We start from the raw sequence: 27,864 nt of genomic DNA, 5'->3' as shown, positions 1-27,864 counted from the left end.
ACAATCTGAAGCCGCACATACGCTTCATTCTTCCTCCACCAGCCTCACAGCAGGAAGGAGCTAAGAAACATTTCTCCTAGTGCTTTGCTGTGATACCTTCATTGCCACTGGTGCACAGCAATTATTTTTAGTGTCTTATTGTCATATCGATTGAAGTTTTTTATTGCTGCTTAAATAGAAACAGCAGCATTCGTTTCAGCTTCGCTCAAGTGAAAGTGGGGAAAACCCATTTTGGCTAAATGCAAACGACCAGAATTATGAGAGGAAAGAGAATATTTCCAAGCTTTTAAGAGGGCGTGACACAAAATGTAAAATAGAAATATGAACTATATATAGGTTGAGCTAAATATAACAGACCATGAACTTGAATACTGTTTTTTGTGTTTTACTAGCTCTGTCTCCTCCTGTTTCTATTAAGGAACTTGATCTAAAGCCCACTGTCATCAGCATAAAGAGTCTCATTTAAATATCCCCACAGGCAGTTTGTATGTCATACTTACATTAAGATTTAGGTGGAAAACATGCATTCCAGAATGAACTCTGTTCGTATGGGGAGCACACCTTTAGGGCCAGATTGTTACCAGGATGTCTTCCATTTGCACGTGCAAAAACATAAGTGTTTGCATTTGTAAACATAGTTACTACAGTTGCATGCAGCAAGTAAGTTGTTACACCTGTGGTTAGTAGTACATGAACTACACATCCAAATGCCCAGAGGCAAATTTGAGCCTGAGACCAGGAGTTGCGAAGCCTGGATTTGGATCAAGGATCTGCAGTTGATTATGTGGTCTTGGGCAAGTGGCTTAAAGTTTGTTTCTCAACATCCCTATCTACGTAGAGTGAATAATGTTTACCTGTAAGCCTACTTTGTATAGGTGTTATGAGGCTTTGAATGTGGTATATGGAGCACATGACTGAATTATCAGGTATTATAAATGAAATGTGTGTGCGTGCACACATAACACACACACACACACACACACACACACACACACACATTATGTATAGATCTCTCCCTAGTCTCTTGGAAAACACGGCCCTCTGTGTAAAACTACTACATCTTGTATTGCTGTGGTTTTCGAGGGACACTTGGAAGGGGTTACAAGTTTACTTTCGTAGAGGCTGCAAATGAGCAGTAAGATAATCAATGCATCCAAAACTACAGAAAGGGCAATGGCATAACTTAGATCAACAGTCCTATCCAGGCCTCCGTGCTGAGCAAAGGAGCATAGGGCAAATCCTTGCAATCAGAGCTGGCGTTAGACTCATAGGCTAGGGACAGACATTATGCATAAACTGGTTTAAGTGATCAGGAACTGGTTTAAACCTGTAACAGAACATAAGTTCAGTGCACACAAACCAGTTTCAAAATGGCTAAAACGGGTCTAAGATAAACCTGGTTGAATGTAGTATCAGACATAACTGATTTGGGTCAAACCAGTTTATGCATTGTCTGTCCCAGAAACCTTCCTGGTTTAAGTTAAACCAGAGTTCCCCAGCATCCCAGATGCTTTGCAGCCCTGGGCTGGGCTGTCTGCTCTAGAGAGCAGGGCTGGCCCTGCCCCTCTGCTTCTTCTGCTCCCTAGCCAGAGCTCTGGCAGAAACTGAAGGTACAGCAGGGTCTGCTTGGCTTCCCCCTTCCCCACCCCGCCTCGCCACTTGCTGCTCAAGCAGAGATTTCCCGCCCTCCCCTCCACCCCATCTTCCACAGCACAGACCCCAGCCCCACAGACTGTAACTGTTATGTGGTATACTAGCTAATGCTGAGAGGTATCTGCATGTGTGTGTCTCCAATTTCCCTGGGACAGGACAAAGGCAGACAGGACAGTGTCCGCTTACAGCTTTTTGGAGCTAATCAGCCGGTCAGCTGGTAATGTCCTTCCATTCCTTCCTTGGAAAAAGCTGTTTAAGAAGAGCTTGAACTAATGAGAGAATCTTTTGTTTTCTTGATAGGCTGCTAAACGCTGCGTTATCAGCTTCCTGCTAGCTCCCTCACCTGTCAGGTTTGCTGCAGACAGTATGAAGAAGCAGGGAGAGGGAGACTGAAAAGCTCTCAGTATTATCAACAGATGCATGCACTGCACACCCCACTTTTGCCTCAAAGTGGTAACCAGGGGCTGGGGGCTGGCAACACTCCGTTCCCTTGAGCAGCAAGCATGGAAAAGCCTGGGACTGTGCAGGCAGGGTGGGGTTTTACACCCCTCCCCAGTCAGAGCATTCTGCTGGGGCCTGGCCATGCCCCCCTCCCCCCCCAGCTCAGTACTGTGGAAGGGAAGGGAGGGCTGCTTTAGCACCTCCCAGCTTCTAACCTGAGCCACTGCAGGCACGTGCCTACATTTCCTCAGTCCAGAGGGAATGCCTGGTCACTTACTAATCAGTTCAACCTAGGCAGGTTAGACTAAATTGAATCAATTCAGGCTCAGGCTTTTTGAATGTCTGTCTCTAGCCACAGGACTTCTCCAAACCATACTGTGGCTGCCTTGCACTAACTTAAGGTAATGATGCCTGAGTTTGAACTGCCCACATTGCTTCCCCCTCCCCCCCCCACCCCCACCCACAAAAACATCTCTTCTCACAACATGTGTTTCCAGGAATAAAGGCATTAATCCCTCTAACAGTTTGCAAATTACATGCATTGCACATTCACTTTTAATTGCATTTTCTTTCATTCTCAATTCCTTCACTTAATAGGATATTGTAGATTAGCTGCCCATGCATTTAATTTGTAACTTAACCACAAATGCTTATTCTTTCTTTTGACTGCAGCTTAATTTATGACCTTGCCAACACTGGTTTGAACACATGTCTACTCTGCTTTAGTGAACATCTTTGGGATATCTGTGGTTTCTCACTTTATACATAGTCTTAGAGCTTCATGCACTTACTCCTATTCTTTCCAGCTCTTGCACATGAGTGATGCTAACTTACCTTGTGAATTGGTCCATAGCCTTATTGTTTAAAAGCTTAGTTGATAAACAGGCAGGTGGTTGTGCTTCACTGTGACTGTGTTTAAAGGCTGAATGCATGATGGAATCATAGAACCATAGGGTTGGAAGTGACCTTGTCTTGGATGGAAGGTCATCTAGGGCAGTGAGGGCCAACATTTTTGTCTGGCTTGCCACAAATTAGCCCTACATCCATCCCAAGTGCTCCCTGTCCCATGCCCAATCTGCTGTTCTGCTTTCTGCTCCCAGTCCTCTGCTACTTTCCCAATTGGTTTGTTTGCTTTCCGTTCCTTGCTCTATCTGCCACTTTGCTGTCCCCTTCCCTGCCTGACCTGTACCACACATACAGGCTGTTCATACCATTAGTGGTACCCGTGCCACTGGTTGGCCATACTTGATCCAGGCCAATCCCAGGCTCTGAGACAGAATCAAGTATACCTAGATCAGGGGTGGGCAAAATGCGGCCTGTGGGCTGGATGTGGCCTACCAAGCCATTCTATCCAGCCCACAGGTCCCCTAAAAATTGAGAAAATTAATATTTATCTACCCCTGGCTGCCTATCATGCAGCCCTTGCTGGCTTGCTAAAACTCAGTAAGCACCCCTCCGCCCAAAATAATTGCCCACCCCTGACCTAGATCATCTCTGCTGTCTGTCTAATCAGTACTTTTAAAACATCCAATACAAAGCAATTCCACAACCTCCCAAAGTAGCTTGTTCCAATGTTTTTCTGCCCTTACAGTAGATAGTTTTCCTAAGGTCTAATCTGAATCTCCCTAGTTGCAAATTGATCTGATTTTTTTGTTCCTACCCTGCCCTTGATCAGTGTGTGTCTTTATAATAACCTCTTATAAATTGGAAAGCCATTTTTATGTCCCTACTTATTCTTTTCTTTTCTAGACTAAATCAACACAGTTCTTTCAAACGTTCCTCACTGGTCTGTTTGGGGTTTTTTTTAACAACTTGTCATTTTTGTTGCTGTTGTCTAGATTCTCTCCATTTTATCTTCCTTAAAATGTGGTGCCCCAACTGCACTCTCTTATTCAGTCAAGGTCTCTCCAATGCCAGGTAGAGTGGGATAATTGCCTGTCGTGTCTTACAACAGTCCTGTTACTACATTCCAGGATGATATTTGCTCTCTTGAAATGGCATAACATTGTCAATTCTTACTTGATTTATGGTCCTCTATAACCTCCAGATCTGTTTTCATGCACTGCGGTCTAACTAATTAGTCTTCATTTTGTATTTACGCATTTGATTATTTTCTTAAGTGTAGCACTCCATGCTTCTCTGTACTGAATTTTCATCTTGATTTCAGATAATTTCTCCAGTTTATCAAGATCATTTTGGATTCTGATCCTGTTCTCTGATGTGGCTGTAATCTTGTCCAGGCCGCGTTATCAGCACAGTTTATAAGTGTACTCTTTTATTCTTAGATAAGATCTGGCATGATCAGCCAGCTTGGACATAAAAGCGGGACATGAAGTAGTAGATTTTGATAACCTTTATTCACATCCATACAGTCCCAATGGAGTAAGGCAGTGATTTTCAACCAGGATAACACAGTGTGCAGGATTAGTCCCGTTAGGTGTGCAAACACTGACACATAATTCACAAGATAAACCCAGAGTTTTCAAAGAGGAATCCATACTGTCCAAAATATTTGGACTTGTGATCACTGTGAGTTCCTTGCAACAAAAGAAATGCTCTGGGATTTTTCTGTGGTCAAGAAATGAGTGAAAGTTAAGAGCTGGCATTTTCCAAGGATGCCTTGAATCTAAGAACCACTGGAATCAGGATATGGGAATTGGGTGCTGTGCGCTTAGATCATAGAATCACAGAAAATGAAGGTTGGAAGGGACCTCAGGAGGTCATATATAGTCCAACCCCCTGCTCAAAGCAGGATTATCCCCAACTAAATCATCCCAGCCAGGGGTTTGTCAACCCAGGCCTTAAAAACCTCCAAGGATGGAGATTCCATCACATCTTTGGGTAACCCATTCAAATGCTTCAGCACCCTCCTGGTGAGAGAACGTTTTCTAATATCCAACCTAAACTTTCCTTGTTGAAGCTTGGGACCATTGCTCCTTGTTCTGTCATCTGCCACCACTGAGAACAGTCCAGCTCCATCCTCTTTGGAACCCCCTGCAGGGAGTTGAAGGTTGCTATCAAATCCCTCCTCAGTCTTCTCCTCTGCAAAATAAATAAGCCCCGTTCCTTCAGTCTCTTCTCAGAACCAGTCCTCTAATGATTTTCGTTACCCTCCGCTGGACTCTCTCCAACTTGTCCACATTATTTCTGTGGTGGGGGACCCAAAACTGGACGTAGGACTCCAAGTGTGGTCTCACAAGTGCAGAGCAGAGGAGAATAATTGCTTCCCTCAGTCTGCTGGCAGTGTTCCTACAAATGCGGCCCAGGATGCTGTTAGCCTTCTTGGCAACAAGGGCACACTGTTGTCTCATATCCAGCTTCTTGCCCACTGTCACCCCCAGGTCCTTTTCTGCAGAGCTGCTGCTTAGCTAGTTTGTCCCAAGCCTGCACCGGTGCATGGGATTGTTCTGTCCTAAGTGCAGAACTCTGCACTTGTACTTGTTGAACCTCATGAGATTTCTTTTGGTCCAGTCCTCCAGTTTGTCTAGGTTACTCTGAATCCTAGCCCTACCCTCCAGTGTATCTGCTACTACCCCCCAGTTGTGTTATCTGCAAATTTGCTGATGGTGTACTCCATCCCATCTTCCTGATCGTTAATGAAGATATTGAACTAAAATGGCCCCAGGTCTGACCCCTGGGGTACTCCATCTGATACTGATTGCCGACTAGACGTCGAGCCATTGATCACTATCTGTTGAGCCTGCTGTTCCAGCCAGCTTTCTGTCCACTTTAGAGGCCATTCATTCAATCCATACTTCCTTAGCTTGCTTGCAAGAATGCTGTGGGAGACCTTATAAAAAACCTTGCTAAAGTCAAGGTATACCCTGTCCACTGCTTCTTCTGTATCCACAGAACAAGTCGTTAGGGCTGCATGAAGCTTCAATCCCTGATTCAATTTGGCGGAGATTCAGTGTCTGAATCTCCAAATCGAATCAGGACACCCTTTAATCTCTCCTAATTGAATTGGAACCCTCCGATTCGATTCGGAGAGATTCAGAAAGATTTGAAAAGATTTGATGATTTGGTCATATACACAGCTTTAAATGTTTTTTCCACATACCTCAGGGTACCAGGCAGCTCGTGAATGCTGAGATGCATGCTCAGCGGTAGACCCAAAAGTGGATTGGAAGTATTTCTGGACCAATTCCGGGTTTGCCGACAAGCACGCAGGAGCCCCCCTGCACTCCATGCGCCCCAGCATCACAGGATTCACAAACTGCCTGGTACCTTGAGGTACGTAGAAAAAACATTTAAAGCTGTATCTATGGCCGAATTGCTGATTCTCCGAATCAGCATCAAATCTTCAGATTTGGATTCGACCGAATCGAATTGGGGACAGTGATCTGAATCAATGAATCAAATCACTGTCCCTGATTTGGGCTAAATCTGAATTGAATATGGCCTGTTTCGCACACCCCTACTAGTCATCTCTTCATAGAAGGCTATCAGGTTGGTCAGGCATGAATCCATGCTGACTGTTTCTGATCACTTTCTTCTCTAAGTGCTTAGAAATGGAGTCCTTGAGGATCTGCTTTATGACCTTGCGACCTGCTCTATGGATATAATCATATATTGTGATACTGTGTCAAATTTGGCAGTGTGGGATCTCCTTTTGGACACTTCTATGCAAAGGATGTTCTTAATGGGCAGCAATGATCTTTGGTCTGGGAGTTCAGTGGGGAACTGATTACAAAAAAAAGGATGATGTCTCTTCACACATGGTTTGGGAATGCACAGGGATCCAGGCTTTCACGTGAAAACCTAGACATAACAGGTGGAGAGTTTATTAGCTAAACCAATTTAAGAAAAGTTGACCGTCTTCTTCACAGCAGGGCCAAGGTGGAATGAGGTATTCATTTCTCAGGGTGTAAGACAAAAATATTGTTTACTTCGTTGCACGTGCTTTATTCAGCAGCCAGTTCTGCTGAGTCCTATTTGATTGTGAACTGGGGTCTTGCTACACATTCATATTAAAGCTGGATAGAAACCAGTTTGTTGGTTGTTACACATTTCCAGGCACTAACTTTGTAGCTGGTTGGCTCTTTTTATAGCTGGATAGTCACTTTTATCATGTCATAATTGCTTTGCAAGTGTGGCTGGTCTAAATTAATTGTGCAATTCACCAGTTAATGGTGTGATAATTACTTTGCCTGTGTGGCTGGTCTTACTTTGTACATGTGGCCAGTCTACATTTATTGCAAAGTTAATGAGTTAATTATCCCTATTTTACAGGCCGTGCAAGGTAGGTGCAGGGTTGTGCAGTGACTTGCCCAAGATCACGCACCTAAGTTACCTGTAAATGCAACGTAGGTCACTCAAATTCCAGTTGTCCAAGATAACCACCAGGTGACTTGCCTCCTTTTGTTTCATAATAGGAAGATGAGGGCATGTATCAATTATAGTGTTGTCTTTGTTCATTGTGAATAAAGTTGCAGTCTTTTAACTTTCAACTGAGTGGTTCTTGCGGATGGTGAAAGGATAATTGGTGGGAATTGTGGATGGGCCTCAGTGGTCGGGCACAATAGAATAATCTGCTTTTCAAGCTCTGTGCCTGACGGTAGTTAATCATGGTGCAGAAGAGCAGTGCCAAGCACTCTCTTCCAGCTATTTGTTTTTCATTACAATCTGTGGTATCCTGTTGCTTTTTGCCTAGAAAATAAAACAAACAGCGCGGCCTTTCCCACTTCCTTCAGAAGTGAAACCCTCCAGACAAGTAAACAACTAATAAAAAATATGTTACTGTGAAGAGTAATACATCTATAACAGGCATTTTTCTGGGTGGGTAGGTGTTTGGGGTGTCTTCAGAAGAGGGTGTTCAAATATACCATCCTGCAAAAGCCTGAATCGTGATGACCAGATTATTTTTAACTAGTTACAAACAGAAATGTATTCCTCAAATATGCAGAAAGCTCTGCCTGCATACTACATTACTAACATTTCTTAGCTGGAGTGATTGGAGTGATTTTCCATTTTTTTTTTTTTTTTTAATTAAACAAAACCAGAGATGAGCCTGAATCAAAACCTGGATCTGAACAGAACTGAAAATTGGTTCTGTAGTTGGATTTTGTAGCTGGGTCTTAATTTTGTGGGCCATGGCCTGCTGGTAGACTCCCCAGCGCGTATCCAGAGTTACTTGGCTAGCTACAGGTTTGGAGAGATGAACGATTACACCCTTTTGGGAATTCAGATGAACCACAATATATCTGTCTGCTTCTGTCCTAAGGTAAATCAAAGCTAAACTGAAGCAATTTACCCTGGAATGAAAGGGGGCAAAATTACCAGTTTTGCTTTGCTTGCTGTAAGGTAGAAGCTGGCAGACAAAAGTCAAAGTGGATCAGCTGATGCACAGTTCGGAGCAGTATGTCCCTCCACCTCTTTCCAGTGGTAAATTGGTTGTCTCTCTGTGCCCTGTGTTGATTCACTCTGGATTTATGCCAGCGTAACTGAGGGCAGGACTCGGTTCCTTATAGCAGTAATAGGATGAAACCCAGAACTGAGCACTGAATTGAATCTTCTCTCTGAACCTTGGATTCAGATCCAAATGTTGCAGATAAAAAACTGTATTTTAACAGGCTATACTCCTAGAAACAGTCTTGATTTTACTGTATATGCTTTTTTTATCAGAGACCCTGTAGGTGTATACAACAGCAATGCCAAGCAATGCTTGAAGGCAGGTGGAGAAGAGAATGAATGCAGAACGATGTGGTTGCCTGTGTCCCTAGCCCCCCCAGCTGTGTGAATCACAACTGCAAACAAGGCAGGTCCTTTTTGCAAATCAAATCTGAAAGTCAGATAGGCTTTAAATCGTCTGATCTGATAGGAGTAGGCATCTGTCTGTCTTGCAAGACAATATAATTATGCCGAGTGAGACGTCAGCTTGCTGAATGTAATCCTCACTTGAAAGAGAAGGCAAAGCTGGAGTGACCTCTCCAGGGTGCAGTAGCCTGTGCGGTGTATATGGAGACACTTTGTTGCCTATGCAAGAGTGTTCCCCTCTGAGTCTTGCTGGTTTAATCCAAAGGAAAAGCAGGTGTTTGGAACCAGCTTGGCCGCAGGAGCTGCCGGAGCAAAGGAGATCATTTATTTTTTGTCTATTGGGGCTCCACTCTTAGACTGGCTGCCAGCCAGGGTTAACGAGAGTCTGCCCCATTATGGAGTGGACTTCAGTTCCACCATCTTTCGGCAGCATTTCCTTCACCAGCGGTAAGACTAGTACCCCTCTCTAATGTGCTCTTCCAGCTGGAGAGAACGAACTGTCTGCACTAGTGGCTTTGCAAGGCAGATGCATCTCAGGGGGCAAGGTCATGTTTGTGGTCTTGCTCGTTCATGCAAAATGGCTCGTGCATGATAGTCACGCACAGATAACAGATGTGGATGGTTGCCTTCTTCTAGTTGTGAAAGACCTGGCACTGCCCTGTAACAATGAATCACATGCGGTCTGCTTGTTTGTCTAAACGGTGCGAGGTGTAGCAGGTGGCAACCTAGTGCTGACAGCATACAAGCAGGAAGGTGTATGACGGCTTCCACTATCCACCCATTGGCTAGTGCTTTGAGATGGTGGAGGGTCTGCTTGTGACCCTTACCGGGTTTGCTTGTCCAGGGATCGGCCTTGATGCTAAACATGGGATAGACCAAAGACCCAAAGGATTGTAAGAGGATTTTAAGGGAGAGGGAGGGGCAGGGTTCAAAGTATCGGGGCAAGGCTGAGCCCCCCATAAGAGGTGAGAGCAGCCTCCCCCACCAAAAGAGACAAGAACCCTTGGCCTGCCCCATGCCTTTCGGCTCCTTTCGGCTTCCACCGCCGTAGACCCCCCACACCCACGAGTCGGAGTGTATTTCAAACCCTGGGGAGGGAGGGAGGAAAGAAATGCCACCTTTTAGAGGAGGGGACAGTTGTGGGAAGGGAGACCTGTCCTGGGAATGCAAGCCCCTTACTGAGCTACAACATACCTGTAAGCCTGCTTGGTATCTTATTTCTACTCTTCCATCTTGTGTTTGGTTGTAAAGCAAAGGAGCCAAGCAGCACTGTGTGTTTGAACAAACTACCCAGCGACTCCATGGGTCACAGCTTCCAAGGGGATGACTTGCCGGTGGTCTGCGGGGTCCTGCAGCTGCGGCCCTTTGGAGGGTCATGAGGTTCCCTCCCGGGAGCTGCAATAGCACGCAAAATGGGAGCAGAGGAATGAGTCAGAGAGGCAGCTGGCCGTGTAAGAGTGACAGGCTTCTTAAGAAGTCATTAGTGAATAGAGGCACCTCCAGGCTGGCCTTATTGCAAAGACTCTAGGGGAATTGCATTGCATTCCTCTCGCTGGCCCACCTTGCCTGTAGAATTGTTTCCTTGCCTCACGCTGGTATGGAAATATAAATCCCGCTCCGTTTTATTTTTAATAAACTCTCTTATGATTCACGCGCCTGCCGAGACTGGGGGAAGCGTGCAGGGACCTCCCTCTTTAAAGCAGGCACTGTCGCATGCCGAACTCTCAGACACAGCTGGCATGAAAATATGTCACACAGCATTTTTATATTTAGTGCTTCAGTGAGTTTAAAAGCCAGAAGGGGAGAGCGATTGTTCCAGACGGATCAATAGCCATTTACACAGTAATGCTGAGTTTCTCTACTGGTTTCAGGCATGATTCTTCCCTAGGAGAGAGTCAATTGTTACTGCCTTGCTCCCTTTCCAGTGGGCAGGCGAAGCAATGGCTGTGTACCCCTTATTGTAGTCTGCCCAGTGGTGTTTTCTGCACAGCTCCAGCTTTTCCAAAACCATTTGCCCGGTGTTTCAGTCCCAGCAACTTCTAAGTGACTGCAGAGGAGACGGGAAGGGAAGGGTCTTTTTTCTCCCTGTTCTTTTACCAGGACCCAATCTAGCCCTTAGATTGAAGCACACGGCGGAGAATCCTCCTGCAGCTCATACTCATATGAATCCAAATAATTGCATGCTAAGATGAGCAAGGGGCGAACAGGGAAATATACCTTTAATTTACTGCACTTTGGGGAAGCGTGTGAATGCCTGGATATGAAAAGAAGCCAAAAAAAAAGACTCCCTGCCAGTTAACACTGTATGTTTAACCATTAGTTCACTTGTGCCATTGAGGAAGAGCAGCTATTTTAGCACGTGCCAAAATATAGTAGTGTCTTTGCTGCCTTTAAATCAGTAATGCTTTGTTTCAGCAGCCAAGTCATAGAGCCGTGGCCCTGTTTCAAATCTGAATTCAATTGCCAATGTGTTAGCCAATTTTTCATTCTGCCATAATGAAAATGCGTTTTCATTATGACCGAATGAAAAATGAAATCGAGTAACTTAGGGCCAGGTCAGAAATGACTTTTGCGGTCACACATTTCCATTAATTTATTCCTTAATTGTCAGTCCATTCCATCCATGTGTAGATAATGAATTCAAGGCCAAAGAAGGGCTTTTTTATTTCCCCCAAGAAAAACTTGTGGGTTTTAGGGGGTTTTATTTTCTGCTCTTTCAAAACTCATGATGGGCGCACACAACTTGAGAAACATATGACCCACTCTGAGATTGTTATGAATGGGTGGGAGCAAAAGAAGTTTATTTTCTGGTTCGTTATAATTGGATACCCTTAGTTGTCCTTTGGCGCGGCATAGCTTTAACTGGGATCTGCAGCTCCAATTGGAGGAGAACTGTCCTTATGGAAAACTGGAAATAAAAGTCATTCTTAGATTTCAAGCTCGGTTTCTTTACCATCGGATTTTGGCAGAAGGCAGAGCAGGGCGGCACCATAGAGACCAATTTGTTCAGGAAAGCATGAGTTTTCATAGGCAACGGCCCACTTCAGATGCGACCACGTCATGCTAATGAAGTGGGCTGCTGCCTACCAAAGCTTACGCCTTTCTGAACGAGTCTCATTCAGAACGATGCCACCCTGCGCTGACGCCTGCCTGGCTTCAGACTAACATGGCTAGCCGCCTCTCTCAAACAGCCTTGAACCTTGACTCAGCACAGTACCCAAGTGTGTGAATAATCAGGGTGTATTACATTTAACCTAGGTGTCCTGCTGTTAGAGATATTGCGGGGTGGGAGTGAGGGGGGCGGGGAAGAGAAGCAGAAATCTAGGATACGCTGTTTGCTTTTCCAATTACTGTTTTGCTGTCTCCAATAAAGCTTACATCTTTTTAAAGAGTCGTTTCAGCTAATTTGGAACCCAGCAGTGCAGCGAACAGTGAACGAGGACAGATTTAGTTACCGATGCGCAGAGGGATGGGGAGTCCCTTTGCATGCGTTCCCTGTCAGGTTCTTCCCTCCACGAAGGAGAATAGCATCGTTTCTCCTGAAGTGGGCCTTCATGCACTGGCAGACAGCTATTAAAACACAATAATACAAATACATGTCTTAAAATTGCAGATGGGGAAAGGCTAAGGATTTCCTGTTGATCTGGTAATTTAAAGCAATCTCATTGAATGTGACTTGTTGAATTTGGCACCAACCACATCCTCTCTCCCAATTCTTCCTTCTGTTATTTGTTAATCCCAGTTGTTATTTATTGTTTAAATATTTAGTTGTTCGCATTTGGGGTTGGCGAGTCTATCTTACTACGAGAAACATGAACTACTTGGGGTCGGACTTGATGATCTGATCAGGTCCCTTCCGACCCTACCAGCTATGAAACTACGAGAGACATGGCTATGCAGCGTATTGCCTGTTTAGTAGGTCACTCCCAATGTTCATCTTTATGGAAGAGGACGCAGAGAAAAATAGACCAGACCAGTCAGTCTAACTTAAATACCTAAAAGGACACTGGAGCGTGGCATCCATCAATCAATCAGTTTCTAAGGAAGACGAGAACAAAGTGATAGTATCAGCCAACATGGATGTGTTAAGAGTATGTCATGTCTACCAATCTGATTTTTCTCTCTGACAAGTAACGGGCGATGTGAATGAGTGTAGTGACTGTGACATACCTGGACTTTAGCTAGGAATTTTCCATTATCTCCCACCACGTTTTCATAAATAAGCTAAGGAAGTACAGTCTGGATGAAATTGCTCTAAGGTATAATTAGTTGGATCATCGTGCTCAGAGAGTAGTCATCAATGCCTCAATGTCAAACTGGGAAAAGGTATCAAGTGGGGTTCCTCAGAGGTCAATCTGGGCCCATGAATATCTTTGTTAATCACCTGTATTATGAATACAGGCCCATGAATAACTTTGTTAACCACTTGTAGATCTGGCAAGTTTGTGGATGACATCAAGCTGGATGAGTAGCAGATGCTTTATAGTAGGTAGGATTCGGATTTAAAGTGGCCTTGATAAACTGGGGTGTGGGGGGAGTCTGAAATAAGTAGGATGAACTTCAATAAGGGCCAGTACAAAGTATTACAAGTAGGGTGGAAAAGTTAACACCTACATCAAAATGGGAAACAACTGGCTAGGCTGCAGAACAGGATCTGGAGTCATAGTGGAGCAGAAGCTGGATATGAGCCAACCATGTAGTGTTGTTGCAAGAAAAAAAATGGAAGTGCATATTCGACTGTATTAACAGTCACATTATGTACAAGTTACAGACATTGATGATTTTTTTTCACTGTGTTCGGCATTGGTGAGTCTTCACCTGGAATATTGTGGACACGTTGCATAAAGTAATGGTAGACAGAGTGTGTATGTCATTCTAGCAAATCCATGTTCTCATGTGAAAAGCTGCTTTTCACTGAGCTGAACTTGACAGAATATAGCTTTTTGCTTCAGTGCTTGCCTGAACTTCTCTCCTTTGCATAATTGGCAATAGAGAGATTCTGGAGGAAAATCACATGCATTTTGGAGGGAAAACTTCTGAACCTGCAGTAGAAATAAATATGAGGGTCGTCGTCCCGAGTTTAGAAATCATTATTTTTCTGTCATATAGTTGGATTAGACCACCGCGGTTGTCTAGTCCATCACTGCACAGACTCGGGATTTTCTGTTCCTTAGCCATTCCTGACAGATGCCCACCCTACCTCTTCCAAGAGGGAGATTTCATGGTTTCTGTAGGCAGGTTGTTTCATTGTCTCCTACTGATCTTAGCATTAGAACTTTTTTTTTCCTGAGAGTTGAGCTACATCTGCTTTGCTGTAGTTTAAACCTATTGCATAGTGTTCTGCCCTTTTTTTCATAGATTTCATAGCTATTAGGGCTGGAAGGGACCTCAGAAGATCTTCGAGTCCAACCCCTGCCCCAGGGGCGGGAAGTCAGCTGGGGTTATAGGATCCCAGCAAGATCAACATCCAAATGTGTCTTGAAGGCATTCAAAGTAGATGCTTGAACTGCCTTTGGCAGCAGCCTATTCCAGACCTTGGGGGCTTGGACAGTAAAGAAGTTCTTCCTTATGTCCAGCCTGAAACGGTCGTGGAGGAGTTTGTGACCATTCGACCTTGTCATCCCTTGGAGCGCTCTGGTGAACAGACGTTTCCCCAAATCCTGGTGAGCACCTCTGATAAACTTATAGGTATCCACCAGATCACCCCTGAGTCTAAGCTTTTCCAGGCTGAAGAGCCCCATGGCTCTCAGCCTCTCGTCATAAGGTCTGTTTTCCTGACCTCTGATCATGCGTGTGGCTCTTCTCTGGACTCTCTCAAGCTTCTCCCACATCCTTTTTGAATTGTGGAGCCCAAAACTGGACGCAGTACTCCAGCTGCGGCCTCACCAAGGCCGAGTACAGGGGGAGAATGACGTCCTGGAATTTGCTTGAGAAGCATCTATGGATGCAAGCCAGCGTTTTGGTCGCTTTACTAGCTGCAGCATCACATTGCAGGCTCATGTTCATCTTATGGTCAATCATGACCCCCAAGTCCCTTTCGTCCATAGTGCTAGCTAGCGTAGCACTGCCAAGCCTATAAGTATGCTGCAGGTTTTTCTTCCCAAGGTGGAGAGGGAGGACTTTTTTTTCCCTTCATCCTCTTCATGGTGATTTTTGAACTATTGGAAAATGGATATCACATACCCTGTTCTGTCTCTTCTCCATCTCCAGACCAAGCAAACCTAGCTTTCTCCATCTTTTCTTATGCAGCTTGCATCCCAACCACTCCAGTCTTTGTCATTTGCCTCTGGATTCTTTCCGGTTTCTATACAACCTTCTTATAATGTGGTATCCAGAGCTGAGCATAATAGTCCAACTGAGGCCTACCTGGCACTGAATTGAGTAGCAGAGTAGCACTATCACCTCCAATCTCTTGTATACGCGTCTTACATCAATGCACTCAAATACTGTATTTTGTTTAGTTGTGGGGGGAGTGACAGTATAATCTTATTGACTTGTGTTAAGTTTGTGATCCACCTTACCCCTCAGATCCTTCTTACTACTGCTACTATCTGGCCAGCAACTGCCAAATCTATATTTGTGCCTGTGTTTTTCTCTTTCCTGGTTGTAACATGGTACATTTGTCTTTGTTAAATTTGACATTGTCATCTGTAGCCCAGTGCCTCGGTTTATCAAATTTCCTTTAAATTTTAAACCTCTCTGACAAAGTATTTGCAGCCTCTCCCAGTTTGGGGTCGTCTGCTGCATGCGAGACATTAATAAGCATGTTAAACAGCACCAGGCCCAAAGCAGACCTCTGTGGAAGCCACTTGAGACTTCCTGCCACTCTGACATTGCTCTGCTAATAGCTAACCTTTGCTTGTGGTTATTCAGTTAGTTATGCATGCACTTCATGGCGATTCTGTCTAGCCCATTTTCTCCAGTTTGGCATGCAGAACCATGTCAGAAGTCTTACCGAAATCCCAGTGTAGCACGCCCACTGGTTTCCCCTTAGCCACCCAAACAGTTCCTGTGTCAAAGAAGGAACTCAAGTTGGTTCGACATGATTTGTTTCTAGAAAATGCACACTGGCTGCTAGTGATTGTCCCTTTGTCCTGATAGTTACCAATAGATTGTTTTATAATTTTGCTCTACTTATTTCCCATGTATTGAAGTCAGGCCTATAATTCCCCAGGACCTTCTCTTTTCTCCCTTTTTAAAGATGCCCATTGTATTAGCCCTTTTCCAGTCCTCTGGGATCTCACCCAGCATCCATAAGTTGCAAATACTGTAGGCAATGGCTCTGCAGTGTCTTCAGCCAGTTCCTCCTGTACCCTGGGGTGAGTTTTATCAGGCCTGGCTGACTTAAATGCATTTGAGCAAAAGTGGGCAGATGAGAATAGGATGGGGTTCAACATAGACAAATGCAGGGTGCTGCACCCTGGGAGAAGGAATCCACAGCACACATACAGGCTGGGGAGTTCCCTTCTTGAAAGCACAGAAGCGGAAAGGGATCTTGGAGTCATTATTGACTCCAAGATGAACATGAGCCGCCAATGCCAGACCGCAGCCAGCAAGGCCAGCCATACCTTGTCATGCATCCAAAGGTGCATCTCGAGCAGGTCCAAGGAGGTGATACTCCCCCTCTATGCAACTTTGGTCAGGCCGCAGTTGGAGTACTGTGTCCAGTACTGGGCACCGCACTTGAAAAGGGATGTGGCCAGCCTGGAGAGGGTTCAGAGGAGGGCCACCTGCTTGGTGAGAGGGCAGCAGGACAGGCCCTATGAGGAGAGACTGAGGGACCTGAACCTGTTCAGCCTCAGCAAGAGGAGGCTGAGGGAAGACCTGGTGGCTGCCTACAAGCTCATCAGGGGAGATCAACAGGAAATAGGCAGAGCCCTTTTCTCCCCAGCACCACCTGGGGTGACAAGGAACAATGGTCATAAACTGATGGAGAATAGCTTTAGGTTGGAGATCAGAAGACAATATTTTACAGTTAGGGTGGCCAAAATCTGGAACCAACTTCCCAGGGAAGTGGTCCTTGCCTCTACCTTGGGCAAATTCAGGAGGAGGTTGGACGATCACCTGTCTGGGGTCTTGTGAACCCAGCATTCATTCCTGCCTGTGGCAGGGGTCAGGCTAGATGATCTGTTCAGGTCCCCCCTGACCCTAGCTACTATGAAACTATGAATTTGTCAGATGTTTAGAGATGCTCAATGAGGTGTGTTATGTACGGGATTGCATGAGGAGCTCTCGTAAGAAATAGGGAGATTTGAAGATGTCTCCTCAGGGAGCTGAGCTAAAACGCAGTTGTGTGATGGATACTGGTCCAGAATGACATGGAGCTCTGGTAATGGTCAGCACGTCGGTTTGTCACCTTGAACAGAATACTCCACGGGAAAAAAAAGGAAAGATTTCCTATGTGTTCACAGGTATAGGTGAAAGGAGTCAACCACCTCTATTCACTTGGGGCTAAATAGAGTCAAGGCAGGAAGGCTTGGGTAATGGGTAAGGCCCTGGTTTAGGATCCAGGAGACTTTAGCTGACTTTCCAGCTGAGGCCCAAGTTCCTTGTGTGTAACTTAGCCCTAATTGGAGTAGCTTCCCTGCACATCTACAATCGCCCAATGTGCCTCTGTTCTCCAGGTGCAAAATGGGGATATTGCTTCATAGGAGTGTTGTAAGATGCAGTGGTGATGCTGTGTCAGCCACAGAAGTGCCTAGGGAGGCAGACTGAGTTCAGTGCAAAGCAGGTGGGGGATAGTAGTGTGCTGGGGGATAGCTGCTTATTAAAGCTACACTCATTCCAGGCTGATCTCAGAGGATGGTAGATCATGTTGCTCTCTTTTGATGCACAGTTTATTCCCCACTTGTACCTGGCAAGCTCTGGCCTCTGCCTGCGAGGAGCGAGCCCTGACTTCAGCTCTCTACCCACTTGCTTGTTAGGACAGCCAGCCTCTGCTTCTATCTCATCCTGGAGCTACCAAGGCTCCTCAACAGCTGCAAAGCCTGAGCCATAATCTAGTACCTGAGAGCCACAAATAGTCTTTTTTTCTGTATGTAATGCCATGAAGCATGGGTCTTATCATGCTAGTATGAATCCCTTTGTGCACCATGGATTCTTTCCCGGCACCTGGGTTGTAATTCAGTGGTAGAAGCCTTGTCTGCCACACACAAAAGCCAGGTTCAATTCCCAGATGTGCATATAACTATGGCCATCGAGGTACCGAATGTCTGAACACAGTCTGGCCTTTGGGGATTATGTCTCAATGGTCTAAAGGAGGGATGGAAGGTTTGGGCAGCCTCCACTCCTCCATACTCTTGCCTAAGCGTATGCATCAAGGGTCCTGGTGACCCCTCATGCATACTCCGTGATCCAGAAGGGTCGATGGTTGCCTACTAAAAAAGGACAGAGCCAAGAAACAATGCAGAGGAATTGCATTGCAGAGGAATGCAGAGGAATCTACAGCAAGCTGCAGCAGAGGAAATGTATGTTGGAGTTTAAGAGGAATGTGTGGACTATGAAGGTGGCCAAGCAATGAAACCGGCTACTGAGAGAAGTTGTAGTCTTCAGATGCTTCGCTGGGTTGGTTGAGCCTGGGACAGTCTGCCTGGAGCTGGAGGCTGGACTAAGTAACCTCATGAAGTCCCTTCCAGCCTGACTTATCTGTTTTTACTTCTGAAAAAAAAAATAAAGAGTAGTAACTATACAAACGTTGCTTTTGACCCCTCGCATGTGAGCCAGTGGTAACAGGGTGCACTCAGGTGTATGCAGTCTCCAAAATTATTTTCAGAGCCTTCTTGGTGTGTTGTATAAACTGCAAGTTGTTGCCCTTGCCAGTAATGAAGCAGTATGTATAGATGAATTATCTGGCATGCATATTTACTTTCCTGTCAGAGTAGATCCTTGAAACATATTTAGAACCAGCAGCACGAAATAGCATAATCTGCGACTTCCTGGCTATAATAAAGAAGTGTTAATAAACTGTTGTGTGACCCAATTGCTCTTGAATGTCCAGAAAGATTTCACTAGATTAAACAGTGACTTCAAATTAAATATGGTCTCCTACACTGCAATTCCAGTCTCAGCTGCTGAGCTTCTCAACACACAGAAAAAAAATTGGCTCTGCTTTGTTATGGTGGATATAAATAATCAGGGACTTCATCTGCGTGAAGGGGGAAAACATTTTGTGAAGATTTTGCTTGGAGATCATTCGTGAAGCTCCTGCCAAGTGCAATCATCTCAGTCTAGCATTACAGAGGAGGTCATGAATTGAGGTGTGATCAGTCTCTCCGTCTAGGAAATACCTTTGTGAGATGTACTTCTACAGAATACCCCTTTTCATAGCTGGTTTAAAAAAAAAAAGAAAGTCCCAGCCAACATTTTCCAGAGTGACCAGTGATTTTGAATAAGACACCCTTAAAAACCAATGTTTTGTTTTGTTAACCAAGAGTTATTTCTGAAAACCAAGTTCCTCAAGGTCTGGGCCTGAAAAGCACTAGTGCCTTCCTGAAAACGTAGGCTCAGGATTATTTATCAGGTTAGCCATATGGCGTTCAAAGTGTGAGTGTTGGAAGAGTCGAGTGTTATAGAGTCGGGTGTTGAGTGGCTACACGTCCAGGTCCGTCGTGGTGCTTTGCACTTAGGGCAGCTCATCTTCAAAGTGGCTTACAAAATGTTACTGTCTCATGGGGAAAGTAATATTCTCCCCACTTGTAAAATGAGGAAGAGGAGCAGGAGAAGGCCTGGAGAGGTGAAGAGACTTGGCCAGGGCTACAGAGAAGGAAAAAGAGTAGTTGTCAGAGTCGAGGCAACTAGGAGTTGTTGACACCAAGCTATGCTTCGATCGTGGTTCTGGCCATTAAAAGAGGACAGTACAAAGACTGGAGGCTTCTTAAAAGTATTGGAGAATATTGGATTCCAGGGAAGATTTTCAAAGTGACGTTGCCCTCGGGGCAAAGCAGCGGTGTAAGGCCTAAATGCCAGTTAATTCCCACTTGATCCTTTCAAACAGGTCCTGGGTTTGTATGTCATGGCTGCAGGGGGTCAGACTCTGTGACCCAGGAGATCACTTCCAGTCCCGAGCCCTATGTTTCACTCTCCAGCCGAGAACGCGGATACCTAGACTTGGGGAATGGAAGGCTGGTTAACATCTGTGAAGGTTGTGTTTGAGGAAGATCATCATTTTAAAGGTGTAGCCGATGGTTCTTGCTATTGCTTGCCTAATGCATGATAGCTGAACTTGCAAACTCAAGTGAGGAGGGTTGGGCATGATTTTACATACAAAGCACAATGATGAGTTCTGGCACTGTTTTCTACTGTGTTATGCATTAGGGACTAGATGCTTCATAGGGTTTGGTTCTTTAGCCTACTGCAAAGATGAGGATTTGCAACAAAACTGGAGAGGTACATGGAGAGCTGCAGCAAATAGCTTTACAGTGCTGCTGAGATGCTCCAGCTAATTCCTACAGCTTCTGTTTCGGCGGGTGCAGCATCCCCAGTCAGACTAGCTGCACGGGAGCACTACCAAGCTCCAGCTGACCATAGAAATGGGGCCTTTTGAAGCAAAAGCTGCATCAAACAGCTGAGCAGCGTGTCCCTCATTTAGCAACCTGCTGTGAACCTGTTTGTGCACAAATAACCAGTGTTTTGCTGTATGTTAGTAGTGGCACTACAGCATCCTTGGAGGTTTTTAAGACCTGGCTAGACAAAGCCTTGGCTGGGATCGTCTAGCTGGGGATGATCCTGGTTTGGGCAAGGAATTGGACTAGATGTGACCTCCCAAGGTCCCTTCCAGCCCTCATTTTCTGTGATTCTATAAGCATGACTTGAGATTTGCCAAGCGTGCTACAGTCAGCTCACCCATGAGATAAGTGTGTAACTTGTGTCAAGCAAGGGCCCTGTTGCATGCATTTGTCTGCATCTGCATGTCTGGATGTTCCTGATTGGCATGGAATTACTTGCTAGAGTGCTGTGTGCCGATTAGGTAAAGGAAGATATTTTTCTGTGAGTCTGTTGCATTGTGGCACTGTTGGCAGTTTACTAGTGGGTTGTATATATTCAAATAGGAAGGCTGGCATAATTGTCATACCACGGCCCTTTCAGTAATGGCAAAATTGGGGGCTCCTGCTCTGGGCATGAATGATGGCACAAATGCGTGCAGTGCAGCCACAACTACCCACCAAAGGCATGTCTTAAATCTACCCAAATACCACGATCTGTGATTGAGATGGAGACTGTTACGTGTTGCTTGTCTGTTGACAACCCTGAGGAGCCTCCAGGCTAAAATAAATCTGCAAGTCTGTATGAGACACTCCCCATATTCACCATATAGATGACAGCCAGATTCAGACGGCCGGGCGGATGCTCTCCTTCTCAGCCATCTGCCTGTTAACACGTTCCTTCGAGCTCTTGCTTAGAGAATACGGTGTCTTCCTCAGCGGCAAACTGAATTTCCCATGCCACCAATGTTTCATGGATCTGGGCCTTACTTGCCACCTTCCACCTCTTTTCCAACCCCGGCGAGAGGCACCGACTCCATTGTGATGTTGTCTGCACCCAGCAGTAGGAGACTTCCCTGAGGACACAGGGACTCCAGCCTAGCATGCCAGAAGGCATTCTGGTGCCCTGAAGCTTTAAAACTGAACCGCTTCCAGCTACATAAGTCATCCACATCTCCGAGGTATCACGAGCCGCAAGCTCATTCCCTGCAATTGTCAAGAACCCCACACACTGGGGGTGAAACATCCTGAAGGATACGGAGAGGAAATTATCCTCTCGGACAGCAATCAAGAGTGACACCAGCAGACAGTCATCTCAAGGCACTGCCTCCCAATGCCACATGAGGAAATAGTGTCCTCTACTGCTGCCTGTTTCAGTGCCAGCACCCAGGAGGGGCCCACGTGAGTACAAATGCCTTTGACTGACTGTGCAGCCCGAATGGATGGCACCTGGTAGCTAAGAATATACTACGGTGTAGGGCTCTTATTCCCGTGGGATAAAGGTATCATCGTAAGGTATAAGGTAGGGAAGAGTTAAGAATTGTTTTTTTTTCTTTGGCCAGGCAAGGCCACAATTATTGCAATGTGCTTCCCTCCCCCATGAAACGTGTGTATGCATTTCCCTGTCGAGGGGTCTGAAAACCCCCAGAGCGCCTTTTTCCTGCAGGAGTTTACAGTCACACTGATGCAAACTCTTTCTTCTCAGGTGCCTCCCGATCATCTGTCATCCGATGCAAAGCCGGAGGCAAGTGCCCCAGCCCACGCAGTGGCATGAGTAGGCAGCTCTCCCCTTTGTCTGTTGTTGAGGATTCTGCTGCTCCCATTCTTGAGCTGCAGAGTCGAAGCCCCTCTGGAGTTTGTCGGCACAGCAGAGTGGAGAGGCAAAGCAGATCAGGTAGGCATGACAGCCGCATCACTGGCATAATACGATGCCTGCCAAAGGCCACTTCCATCCATGTCTGAAAGATGCAGAATCCGAATGCTTTGACCTTGGTTTCTTGTGCTGCGAGCAGCAAAGCCACGTAGACGCTCTTCCTTTGTCTGTTGCACGTTGGGGTTTGGAGGGAAGGAAGCATGGATGGGGGAAAAAAGAGGCCTGGTCCCTAATAGGAACCCATACTTTAGTGTCTGAGAAGTTGGAGGCTTAAGCCCAGTAGGCTCAGAAGACCCTTAAGGATGAATCACGATAACACTCAGGTAGTCTTACAAAGTGGTTGAGTTTCCTCAGCTTCAGCCTGGCCAAAGCCCAGGGACCCTTAAAGCCAGCTCTATTCCTTCTCAAAGCCACTGGCAGTCTCATTTCATACCATGGATGTTCTGAAGAAGAGGAAGAGAAAGAGAAAGAGCAAGAGGTGGAAGGCTATCTAGGGAAGACCATCAATCCCAGGCCAGATCATCAGTCAGCTGCTGAGGAAGACATCAGGGCAAACAGCAGGAAAGTAGCCTTCCCTTTACTGCAGGAGTGTAGCTCAAGTGAGCATCTAGGTATGGTGAGCCCTCTGGCCTCTTCCTGAGAAGATCAGCATCCTCCGTTGATGGGGGCGGGGGGATCAAGTAGAGCCACTGGCCTAAGGCAAGGTTGTGTGTCTGCTGGCTGAACCTTTTAGCAAGAGGAGGAGGAGACCAGTCAGGGAACTGGAAAGGGGGGACAGGCTGGATCTCCTAACCGCACTGAAAGTGTGGGAGATAAGTCTCCTCTGCTTTTTCTCCACTGTCAAATCTGGGCAAGAGGCAGCCTATTTCAGTGTCACCAACAGCTGGATAAACAGAGGGAGTCCAGTGGAAGGAGAGCACAGACTGGGGGAAAAAAGCTCTCAACAGGGAGCTACAGAGAGAACAGCTGGGAGTCCTGGAAGAATACACGAAAGATGCTAAGACAAGAAGTGGGGTTGGGAGTAGCATCCTACTTCAGGCCCAAGGGGTCTGATTCTGATCTCATTTACATCGGTGTAAATCTGAGGTCGCTCCATATATGCAGATATGGGTGTAAAACCAAAATTGGTATCAGTCCTGAGTTCTCTTAAGAGAAGACTTTGGTCCTCTTAGGGAATCTGGAGTGCCTGACTGTCCTTGAAATGTGCATCCTCTCACTTCTGCTTCTATCCCCTTTCTATTCTGGGCCTCCCTCCCGCAGCTCTGAAGCCTGAAGAGGATTCCCTTGAGCAGATATGTGTCTGCACAGGGGTGGTATAGCTGTAGATAGAGAATATGCAGAAAGAAGGCCTGGTATCCTCTGCTTCTGCTACAGCTATCATCTGTGCCTTTAGGGCATGGACGCCAGACAGTGATGTGTTAAAAGAGAAGGATATAAGTTAGCCATTCCACCTTTACAAACCCCTTCTTCTGTTGTTATGTTGCCAATATGGCATCTCAGGAGAAGGTGGTGTTAACAACAGGGACAAGTTAGAGACAGAAGTCCTGGATACTTCTGGCTGCCAGCACCTCCGAATGCCAGGGATCTCTGGCCGCACTTCTTTCCCTTTCCCTTTGTTCTTGAGGATTCCCCAAATTTGGGTCCATAACCATAACTGGTTGATTGCCGCATCACTAATTAGCTTTAAATTTAAGCTGTATCTTTTTGGTGTTGATAAAATGTTATTTGCTGGTTTCTCTGCCTGATGTGTTTGATATGTTTTGTGGTAGCTTCCCTTCACTTCCAGGATTTAGGTTTGAGTTCTCCATCCATGCCTGGCCATAACCCAGGAGTGAATAAAATATGGCTCCAGGGCCGGATGTGGCTCACCAAGGCATTTTGTCCGGCTTGCAGTGGATCACTTGCCCCCCACCCTCCCCCCAGCCCAGGCATGGGGGGCAGCCCAGGCCATGGCACACGCAACTAATCCCACTGTCCCTGGGTGCACAGCTGGGCTGGGGTGGCACGGCAGCTGGACTGTGTTTCCTGTCCGGGAGTGAGACAGGCAGGTGGGGCTGGGGATTGGGATCACAGGGCAGTGACAGACTGGGGCTGGGGCAGAGCCACAATCTGCTGCCCGCACATCCTTGCAATGGGCGCCAGTTGTGTGGGCAGGGGCAGATCATGGCTCTGTCCCAGGCCCTGGTCCTGCATTGTAACTGCCCTGCAATGCCAATCCCCAGTCCTGCCCGCCCATACCACTCCCATACGCGGCTTCCTGTCCACTCACAGCCCCATCTCGTCCAGCTGGCTGGGCACCCTGCCAGTGTGGGTCCCAGCTGGTCTTCCTGGAGACTCTGGGATTGCAGGGCAGTGACAGCATGGGGCCAGGGCCCAGGTCAGTGCCGCGATCTACTTCCCGCATGACCCTGGGAGTTACTTTAGGGAGTTTTGGTGAGCTGTTGAGGGAGCGAGGAAGGCTCACCTAGACCACAACAGCTCACTAAAATTCCCTAAGTGGCCCTCCAGCCAAAATAATTGCCTACCCTGTAACCTCACAGCTGATGCAAGTAGACTCTATATAAGACCTCCATCCTGTTAGCATAGAATAATTGCACTTGGAGTCCCAACCTCTGCAATTTGGTTCATTCTTCAAAATTTGTTCTTTGTCTTGGTCTGTGTATTTGCAGATGAGATTTTCAGTACCGCCCAAGTGATTTAGGAGCGCACATCCCACTGACAGAAGCTACTTCCATCATTTTGGCACTTCTGAAAATGCCACCATTATCATATTAGTCACACTGAGGCTCATGTAGCATTTGAAACTGAGGAGGAGTATAGAGATCTGTATCTTTTAGTGACATCCAAATCTAAGATGAGAAAATCCAAATCAAATGCTAATGCCAGTGCTGCGCACAGTGATGATAATTATAGTTATTTAGTAATTGGAAAATATAGGGCGCATGCAAAGGTGTTTCAGCATTCTGTCATTATTTGATTACTGTACTATTGGAATAAGGAGGATTAATTGCACGGTAGCTCTGCTTTGCAAATAATTGCAACAGTGGATGTTACATAACATTCTTTTAAGCATTTCTCGTTTGCAAATAAACTATAATTTCCATTTGAACAGTAGATGTCAGTCATTAGTGCCATGAAAAGCCTTGTTTTCATTCATCAGCCAACAAGAAGTGAAAGCGACTGCGTGTCTCTTCAAAGCACTCTCTGAATCTCGTCTACCTATTTTTAATAAACCTCTAATTTTATATGAAATCCTTATTCACTATCAAATAATAGAACAGCAAAATACTATACCTTACTTCAGGAAACCACACAGAGATCATTATAAAGCTCTTGATTTATAATGCCTTCTCTAATGCAATTAAAATAATTGCTCCCTCGGTCAAATCCATCTCTGATGTAGTTCTATTAAGTTGGTCCACTAAGTTTCCGTTGCTGCTTTTGAGGCAGTACGTTCCATAATAAGGAAGTCAAGCTTAGGTCTTCAGGACCTGCTTTCTTTTCTCTCCTGCTGTTATGTTGAAATGCTTATCCAGTCATCACAGCTGGTCCATAACCCTATTAACTTGAATGGACGCCTCTATACCTGTGGGGTGCAATAACCTTTGCTGATCAGACCCCTGGATGGTAAAACAGTAAAGTCCAAGTCTGCGTTGTTGCACTGACATTTATCCTTGTTTCTCCTACCAAAACCACTGCAGTGCATTCGAATGAGGTGACACAGGTAGAGCTCACTACTGGCCCATTAGAACAAGGTAGACGGTAACTACACTAATTCTTTCCTTATTTTTAAGCTCTCAGAACAACTAGAGGAGGAGATGATCAATACAAATTTCTTGTTTGGTTTATAGATAGCAGTTTATTTGCCCTGTCCATAGTTCTACGTTTCTGCGGCTTTTCCATTGTTACTTAATAAGATACAAAAAGGCAAGTCTGAATTAAGAAATCGATTACCTTGGATTACGTAGTGAACTTTTAAAAAATAAAATGACTACGCTATTTTTTTCTCTCCTGAGCTCACTAATAAGAAGGTAGCTCCTGAGTTATAGTGAAGATACTGAATAGTAAGGGTTTGTTCCAAACTGTAAACCTGTAGGCTCACATAGCTTTGGATGGTGCAAGCATGCACAGTCATTGACTTTATAACACAGCTGGCTCCGAACAAGGGATACAGAACATCTGGATTAACAAAAGAGAAGGGCTGATGGTCCAGACAGGGGCAAGAGCTTAGCCATAGTTTTGGTACCTTGCTTTACTGTAATGTGTTTGTATTATATTTCCATCACCTTGAAACTACTGTCATATTTGTCCTGAAATATTTCTTTGCAGCTTTTCTATTTTTGGTAGTTAGAGAGAGAGGTATACGGTAGGGCTGTGCAAAGTTTCAGACCCTGATTTGATGTGGTGGAGATTCGGCCCGATTTGGTGGCCGAATCTTCAAATCCGAATCAAATCAGAGGACCCTTTAATCTATCCAAATCGAATCAGAACCCTCTGAATTGATTCAGAGACATTTGGAAAGATTCAGTGATTCGGACATAGACACAGCTTTAAATGTTTTTTCTACATATCTCTAGGTAGCAGGCAGCTCGTGAATGCTGCGATGCTGGGGAGGATGGAGCGTCCCATGGTAGCTCAGGGGGCTCCCCAGCGCTCTCAGCAGCAGACCCGGAAGTGGACCAGAAACACTTCCGGTCCACTTTCAGGTCTGCTGCCCCCCTGTGCCCCCCTGGCTCGGAGACTGGTGCCTCCTGGATCTGAGGGGGCACCCGGGATCCCCCTATGGCCGATCGCTGAGCCGGAGAGATATGTGTGTGGGGGGGGGCCTCCAGCATGCTCGGCAGCAGACCTGGAAGTGGACTGGAAGTAGTTCCAGTCCACTTCTAGGTTCGTCACTGAGCATGTGCCCCCCTTCTGCCCCTGCCCCCCGTGCACTCCTATGGGACACTCCATGCACCCCAGCATCGCAGTGTTCACAAGCTGAGCTGGTACCTCAAGGTATGTAGAAAAACATTTAAAGCTGTCTCTATGGCCAAATCACTGATTCTCTGAATCAGCATCGAATCTTCAGATTCAGATTTGGCCAAATCGAATGGGGGACAGTGATCCGAATCAACAAATTGAATCACTGTCCCTGATTCAGGCCAAATCCAAATTGAATAGGGCCCGCTTCGCACACCCCTAGTATATTGTGTTACAGTCAGGGAGCCAGGGGTGCTAAGAAAATCAATACTATGAGAAGAATGATCAAATCCTTGGTGTGGATTGATTATGTATATAACTCTCCTTTTCCTTATTTTCAGGAGAAGATGGGACACAAACTCATCCTGAGGGCAACAGCCAAGAAAACAAGCCACAGACACGGTGTCAGTCTTGCACATCTACATTTCTGAAGATTGTCTGGGGATTTCTGATCATCTTGTCAGTCTCGTCTTCTTGGGTTGGAACCACACAGATTGTGAAAATCACATATAAGAACTTTGACTATCCATTTTTCATGACTTGGTTTTCAACAAATTGGAACATTATGTTTTTCCCTATTTATTATTCTGGGCATCTTGCGACAGCACAGGAAAAGCAATCTCCAATCAAAAAGTTCAGGTATGCTTTATTGTGGTAATATTGCCTTGCATAGCTTAGTAATTGCTGGCTCAAGTGACA

General features: G+C 45.7%; 1 protein-coding gene across 4 annotated transcripts in view; it reads left to right on the top strand.

Moving 5' to 3' along the window:
* SLC35F4 (solute carrier family 35 member F4) overlaps positions 1-27,864 on the top strand; it is a 230,627-nt gene that overhangs the window by 163,080 nt on the left and 39,683 nt on the right. For 2 of the 4 annotated variants that reach the window (XM_014598766.3, XM_019479912.2), the window contains exons 2-3: positions 22,036-22,224; positions 27,507-27,804. In XM_014598766.3, the coding sequence (XP_014454252.1) occupies positions 22,036-22,224; positions 27,507-27,804 (487 nt within the window). Of the gene's footprint in view, positions 1-22,035; positions 22,225-27,506; positions 27,805-27,864 lie in introns of those variants that run through there. The other 2 variants (XM_019479913.2, XM_059723349.1) reach the window with 2 other exon arrangements.

The sequence above is a fragment of the Alligator mississippiensis genome, chromosome 2 (genome assembly GCF_030867095.1).
Source record: "Alligator mississippiensis isolate rAllMis1 chromosome 2, rAllMis1, whole genome shotgun sequence".
Lineage (NCBI taxonomy): Eukaryota > Metazoa > Chordata > Crocodylia > Alligatoridae > Alligator > Alligator mississippiensis.
Note: the sequence above shows the minus strand (reverse complement) of the source record. Positions and strands in the feature narration are given on the sequence as shown.